Below are 7,403 nucleotides of genomic sequence, written 5' to 3'. Positions count from 1 at the left end.
AACAACACTATATTTCATTCTGCATTTTATTACTGAAATACATTGTCTTACCCACCCCACCCCACAATAAAAATCTTACCCTTATCCCCTTTTTCTCCTAACCCCTATCCCCCTACCTCTGCACAAGTGCCCCAGGTTTCTTTGCCTACTAGAAGTTTTGGAGTGTGTCCATTTGGATAGCAATGTGGAAATTACCCCGGGGCTCTCTGCAGAGCATGAGGGATGATATTGCCCTAGGAGGAACTTATTTGAGGGCCTTGGCCACTTGCTCATAGGCCAATTCTATCTCTTCGTCATCTGGACAAGTGGAGGCAAATTCTTCCCGAGCATAGGCATTGCTCAAGTACCGATGTACTCCTCGAAAAGCCTCAGGGATGGTGAATCCCCTGTACTTCTTACATACCACCTGGAGAGAGGAGAGGACACAGACATGTTAGCCCCACAAAGGTCACTTTGGAGGCCATGCTATTAACCTTCCCTTTCCCCAAATTCACATAAAATCAGGCATGTAAGAACCTTTACATTTGGGCTGGGAAGGTGGCTCAGTGGTAGAGCACTTGCCTTGCAAGCCTGAGGCCCTGGGTTCGATTCCTCAGCACCACATAAGCAAAAAGAAAAAAGCCGGAAGTGGCGCTGTGGCTCCAGTGGTAGAGGGCTAGCCTTGAGCTGAAGAACTGAGGGACAGTGCCCAGGCCCAGAGTTCAGGCCCCACGATCGGACCCAAAAAAAAAAAAAAAAAAAAAAAACCTTTACATTTTAATTTTTTTGGTGGTGGTACTGGGTGGGGTTTGAACTCAGGACCCTACATTTGTTACACAGGTGCAATAGCATTGAACCATACCTCTAGCCTTCAGATTTGTTTTTTTTTCCAGTCTTGGGGCTTGAACTCAAGGGCTGGGCACTGTCCCTGAGCTCTTTTTGTTCAAGGCTAGCACTCTACCACTTGAGCCACAGTGCCACTTCTGGCTTTTTCTGTTTATGTGGTACTGATGAATTGAACCCAGGGCCTCATGCATGCTAGGCAAGCACTTTACTATACTGAGCCACATTCCTAGCCTCAGATTCATTTGTTTTGAGACAAGAATCTTACTACATAGCCCAGGCTGTCCTATGACACTTTGTAGCTCAGAATGGCCTCAAATTTGAGATCCTCCCACTACAGCCTCCTGTGTGATAAGATTATAGATATGTGCCACCATGCCCAGTGTCTTCCTACAGATTTTTATCTCCCACATGAAATCATATTGGCTTTTTCAACTCTATTCTCTTAATATTTCTTTTTTTTTTTCTTTATTGGCAGTACTGGGCTTGAACTCAGGGCCTGGGTACTATACCTGAGTTTCTTTTGTTCAAGGTTAGCACTCTACCACTTGAGCCATAGCACTACTTCTGGCCTTTTCTGTTTATGTGGTACTGAGGAATTGAACCCAAGGCTTCATGCGTGCTAGGCAAGCACTCTACCACTAAGCCACATTTCCAGCCCTTAATATTTCTTTATCCCTCCTCTTCCCTTATTGAAATCCCTGCCATCAATAACCAGCCCCCTTCCAAACCACTAATTCCATGGTTTAACTTATTTCCTGACTTAAAAAAAGAAAAGAAAAATAGACTGGCAGAGTGGCTCAGTGGCATAGCACATGCCTAGGTTACAACCCCAAATTTCTCCTCCTGAATTTCCATAGTGATTTTTTTTCTTTTTCTTTTTTGTTGGTTGTGGGGCCTGAATGCTGGGCCTGGGCACTGTCCCTCAGCTCTTCATCTCAAGACTTGTACCTTACCACTAGAGCCACAGTGCCACTTCTGGCTTTTTCTGCTTATGTGGTGCTGAGGAATTGAACCCGGGGCCTCATGCATTTGAGGCAAGCATTCTACCAATGAGCCACTTTCCCAGCCCTCCATAGTGATTTTTTGTTTGTTTGTTTTTTGTCTTTTGCCAGTCCTGGGGCTTGAAATCAGGGCCTGGACACTGTCCCTGAGCTTCTTTTGTTCAAGGCTAGCACTCTATCACTTGAGCCACAACGCCACTTCTGGCTTTTTCTGTTTACTTGGGACTGAAGAATTGAATCCAGGGCTTCATGCATGCTAGGTAAGCACTCTACCACTAAGCCACATTCCCAGCCCATCACAGTGATTTTTATCTCTATTTTTCATTTGACTTTTAGTCATGTATTACTTAACTTTCATGTGAATGTTTTGTTTTCTGATTTCAATCCTTGGTGGGCAAGGGTCATTCAACTAACTTCTTTTATCATTGTTTTTCCTTTTCTTTTTTTTTTTAATTTTTATTTGTGTGTGTGTGTGTGTGTGTGTGCCAGTCCTGAGCTTGAACTCAGGGCCTGGGTACCTTAGCTTTTTAATTCAAAGCTGATACTCTACTACTTGAGCCACAGTTCCACTTCCGGCTTTTGCTGTTTAATTGGAGATAAGAGTCTCATAAACTTTCCTGGCTGGCTTTGAACCATGATCCTGATAGCTCAGCCTCCTAAGTTTTCTAACATTACAGGTGTGGCCACCAGTGCTTGGCCCTTGTCTTTTGATGCCTATTGTTTACATGTTCTTCAATTGTACAGCAAACTGACATCAGGCCTATGATTCAAAAACTATACTAGTATTTTTATGGGAAGCAGCAATTTTCATCTTCCTCAAGAGGAAGTGGAAACTGAAGCATAAAGCTAGCTGCAGCTTTGACTTAGAAAGATTGCTCTATCTCATCTAGCTGACACAAAGACAGGAAGAACCTTCTTGAAAATAATCCTGGAATATGTTACTCCTGACCAAGCCCTGTGTCTGAATGTTGAGCAGCAACTGATGTGGACTAGATTGGGTCTCAGTGGTAGCAATGTATGGAGACTACTTGAAGAAAAAAAGCATCCTTTAGACTTGTCAAGGGGACTCCATGGAGTAACTCCTTAAGATGCCACTCCAGCTTCTATCTTCTCCCATGGTCACCACCTACCTGTACTATGTGCAGCTTTGGCAACAGGTTGCAGTCAGCCAGGGTGAGCTCATTGCCATCCAGAAATTTTCTTTGAGAGACACCTTCATCTTCTGCACTGGTCTCATCCACTTCTTCTGGGAGGGGGGATGTCAGGTAATTGTCTAAGATCTTCAGGGCTTTCAGGAGTCCCTTCTCCAGATCTGTGCAAGTGATTAAAACATTAGGAACACTGAACATTGGGAAAAGGCATAATCTGTCCTATAAGACCCACTAGTAAGATAAGTTCAAATAATAGTAAACAAGGCTGAGGAGGTAGTCCAGTGGTAAAGTGGCATGTGGAAGACCTGGATTTAATACCAAGGATTACCCAAAAAAGTGCTTAGCATAATAGATACAAGTGCTGCAGGCCAGACCTCAGTATAAGAATGCTTTGCCTAAGAAGGAACTGGTCCTGAGTTCACTTCCTAGTACTGTCAAGAAAATAAAAACAGAAACCGAAAACAGATGCCAGGTGAAGGCAGCTCGTGATTATAATCCTAGCTACTCAAGAGGCAGCAATCTGAGGATCGCACTTCAAAGTCAACACAGACAGAAAAGTCCTTGAGAGTCTTATCTCCAAAAAACTACCAAAAAAGCTGGAAGTGGGTCTGTGGCTTAAATGGTAGGGTGCCAGCCTTGAGGAAAATAATCCTAGGACAGTGGCCAGGCTCTGAATTCAAGATTCAGGATTGGCACAAACAACAACAACAACAAAAATAAAACCAAGTCACCTGGTACAACTAGCCTTAAAAAAAAAATCCAGAAAACTGACATTACTAGTGGCTATTATTATTTTTTCAAGGTGGAGTGCTAGATTGAACGTAGGGCTTCACACAGGCTAGGCAAGCTCTGGACTACTCAGTTCCCTAAGCATTTTAGGAATAAAACTTATTTAATTCTCATATCAATACAGGAAATAGGTATTATTATACTCCTATTATAGATCTAGAAGTGCATTTATAGAAAGGCTAAATAAATAGCTCAGAGTTGGGTGTCAGTGCCTCCCACCTATAATCCTAGATACTCAGGAGGCTGAGATCTAAGGATTGCAATTTGAAGCCAGCCTGGGCAAGAAAGTCTGTGAGACTCTTATCTCCAATTTACCACCAGAAAACCAGAAGTGGAGCTGTGGCTCAAAATGGTAGAGTGCTAGCCTTGAGCAAAAAGCTCAGGGACAGTGCACAGGCCCTGAGTTCAAACCCCTTGACCAAAAACACACACACAAAAACTACAAAATCAATGTCCCAAGAGAAGGAAGGGAAGACGAGGGTAGGAACAAATGAAAGAGCTTTAAAGTCTCTGCCAATGAGAACACAGGAAAATATAGGGGTAAAGCAAAAATGGAGGATTGGAAGACATTTGCCAACATCTCCATCTCATCCCCTCCAGATGCCCCTGATGCTTCTCAACCTTAGGTCTTCTCCCTTGAGGACTCAACCTCAAACTCATAAAACTCACTGTCATTGAGTGCTGGGTTTGAATTCTTGATGTAGGCAGAAAATTTGGCAAATATGTCCAACCCAGCTGTGTTGGACTCAGGGTTCAGAGCTGCCAGCTTCGGGTACCTGAAAGCCAGTGGAAGGAATACGGTTAAGATTCTTTCCCAACAGGAATGGAACAGCAGCTAGTTCTCCTGTCCCATCCCCGACCCTCCCCCCCCATCTCTGTTTTCCACTCCTTCAACTTCTCTGTTCTCCCCTCTCCCCCTTCCCATGTGTCCCAATACCTGGGAGGGCACAGCACTGCCTCTAGAAATTCCTCAATCTTGTTGGTGTCTGTGTGTACTTCAGTGCCATACAGCAGGAATGGGAGCTGCCCTCCTGGACACAGCTTCTGCACCGTCTCTGTCCGCCTGGGGAAGGGACCAGGCATCAAGACAGGAAAAGAGGGTCAGGAAGAACTCGAAAGGATGGAGAGATGGAGGGAGAAAAATGGGCTCCAGATGGAGGGGGGAAAAAGACTGTTTAGAGGAACAAAACTGTGCCCACCTTTTGGTGTCAACCGTGGTGACGTTGAAGGTGACTCCTTTGAGCCACAGTACCATGAAGAGCCTCTGGGAGAAGGGGCAGTTCCCGATCTTGGCCCCATCACTGCCAGCCTGAAAGGCAGTCCCCAGCCCCAAAGTTAGACTTGGTGCATCCGACTTCTCCCAGGTCATTTCAGATTAGTTATGTTCATCCAGTCCTCCCCCACCCCTCTCTTTCCCTCCCTCCCACTAATAGCTACTCTCAGAACTATGCTCTTCCCTTTAGGCCTGAGTCAAACAACTCCTTTTCATCTCAGCAAAGGGAGAGATTAAGGAGAGATGGGAGAAAGCAGAGGTCTTGGGGAATCTCGAGGATATTAATCATAGAGACAAAGATATAGAATTATAGGCTAGACTCTTAGACTCCTGAGTTCCTAAGACAGGTGAAGTGGGGCCTGGGTAAGCCAGTGTTCATTCAGGCTCATTACATTTCCATCCAAGAGGTTTCTGGCAGCTGGGGGGGTGGGAACTCAAGGGTCTAGCCTAGCCCTAGAGATGTGGAGGGCTTTCCGGAAGGGGCTGCCTTCTAATTGGCAAGCAGTGACTTCATCCCCCAAGGGACACCTCCCCCTAGACTGGGTGTGATTCATGTCTCCTGTCTCTACCCTCAGCTGCTTCCTTCCTGGCAATCAAGTGGGGGCAGGGACCTAGGCAGCTGAGGCCTGGCTAGCTAGGATACCCCATTAGTGTCCTCCTTAAGCCCCTGTTTCCCACTGCTGGCTCTCTAAGTTACAAGGTCCATCCATATAACTTCCACACAGGACCCAGGCAAGAATCTCAACGCACCCAGGAGTAAAAATAGCCCCAAAGGCTAATGGGAAAGTGGTAGGGACCACACCTAAGGGGGCGGGCCCAGGCTCCAGTTGACTTCCCTGGAGGTAGCTAGGGAGAGGGAATGGCTGCCCAAGAAACCCTCAAGCATAAAGGAGAGAGAAACAGAGACACACAAAGGCCAGTCGGACAAAAGCGAGAAAGTGGAGAAAAGAGGATGCAGCAAATTGTAGGGTGGGGAAAAAGAAAGGTGAGCAGAGTAAGGGACGCTGCGGGGAAAGAAGGGAAGGAGAGAGGGAGGGGCAGAGACCAGGTCCAGAGACCAGAGAAAGAATGTTGCCCTGGAGGGGAGGGGACGGGCAGACTCAGGAAGGCTTGTGAGCCTGCGGTTTCCATACTCCACAGCCAGGGCCCACCTCTACTCATCCACAGAGACGGAGACAGACAGGCCGAGAGCTGGGTTCAATCTTTATTTTTTCTGCATCTGTGCCTACCCCATCCTGCTTCTTGAACTGGATTCCCACCATTGGCTTTTCTTTCCACCCCATCAATTCTTGCCAGTTTTTTCCTTCTTCCATTCCCCCAGTCTTCCTGTAACACACCCTCTTCTTTGAATCACACACCTCCTCCTTCTTACTTTTATGAAAATGTTCTAGCTATTATTTTCCTCTCTCCTTCCCAGACTCTACTGTGCAACTCCTTCCCATTTTTCTCCTCTTTCATCCCTGGGAAGACTTCACCTACTTCTGAAAACTCCCTTTTTTCTCCACCTTTACTATCCTGTAGGCCGCTGGAAACTTGCAGGCTCTCTACAAACTTTTCAGGGTCGGATCTAGAGCTCTCCCGATGGGTCCACAAGGTGTCTTCGCCTCCCTTAACACCCCCTCTCCCAGATGGCACGTGGGGTTGGGGGGCTCAAGAGGAAAGAGATTGGGGAGTTCCGACGGAAGCTGGGAAAAGGGAAAGGCTGGCTTCTAGGAACCCCGAGGGTGGCCATGGGAAGAGAAGGCGTTCTTACCTTCACGAACAATTCGACCTGAGGCTGTTCTTCGGCCATGGTTGCGTCGGGGACCAGGAAGCTGCCGTCGTCGCTGGGGGAACTGGGAGGGGCTGGGCCGGGGAAGGCGGGTCTCACGGTCCAGGGATTCTCTCCAGACCCAGGGCTGTCCCTTTAGCGCCTTACGATTGTGATCAGACCCGTTCCCTCCAGACAAGGCCACCCCACTGGCCCAGGGCACCCCACACCCAGATCCTCCAGCTCTGTCCCCTCTCGGGCTGGCTGTGGGAGCCGCTGACTCACCGGCCGGCCCCGCCCTGGACCTGGGGAGGGGACAGGAGGGGGCGGGACTGCACAATCTAGGGAGTGGGACTGGAAGGGAGGGAGGTCCTCAGGTCTCCCAGAGGCCCAGGGATGGGGGGTGTTCAGTAGGAGTCTTGGGAGTAACTCCTTGTTTCTTTGATTTTTTTTCCTGAACACAGAATTTTTTTCCCTGCCTCAGTTTCCCTGCTTCACTTCACTCACCAGGTTTATCCAGCCTCACACAGGAAAGGGGGACACACTAACAGCTGGAAAATATCAATTGAAGATGCAAAAATTATATATATTTACATATAAATATATATGATTCT

At 47.2% G+C, this 7,403-nt stretch overlaps 1 protein-coding gene across 1 annotated transcript; it reads right to left on the bottom strand.

The window, feature by feature from the left end:
* Window positions 1-7,094, bottom strand: Clic1 (chloride intracellular channel 1). The gene is made up of 6 exons (XM_013031371.1): window positions 6,793-7,094; window positions 4,966-5,075; window positions 4,704-4,829; window positions 4,436-4,542; window positions 2,957-3,138; window positions 1-406 (listed from the first exon to the last, which is right to left on the bottom strand). Exons 1-6 carry the CDS (start codon window positions 6,829-6,831, stop codon window positions 245-247), a joined length of 726 nt encoding a protein of 241 aa, XP_012886825.1. The 5' UTR covers window positions 6,832-7,094; the 3' UTR covers window positions 1-244.
* Between the last annotated feature and the right edge of the window lie 309 nt (window positions 7,095-7,403).

Source organism: Dipodomys ordii, unplaced genomic scaffold (genome assembly GCF_000151885.1).
Source record: "Dipodomys ordii isolate 6190 unplaced genomic scaffold, Dord_2.0 Scaffold138, whole genome shotgun sequence".
Lineage (NCBI taxonomy): Eukaryota > Metazoa > Chordata > Mammalia > Rodentia > Heteromyidae > Dipodomys > Dipodomys ordii.
Note: the sequence above shows the minus strand (reverse complement) of the source record. Positions and strands in the feature narration are given on the sequence as shown.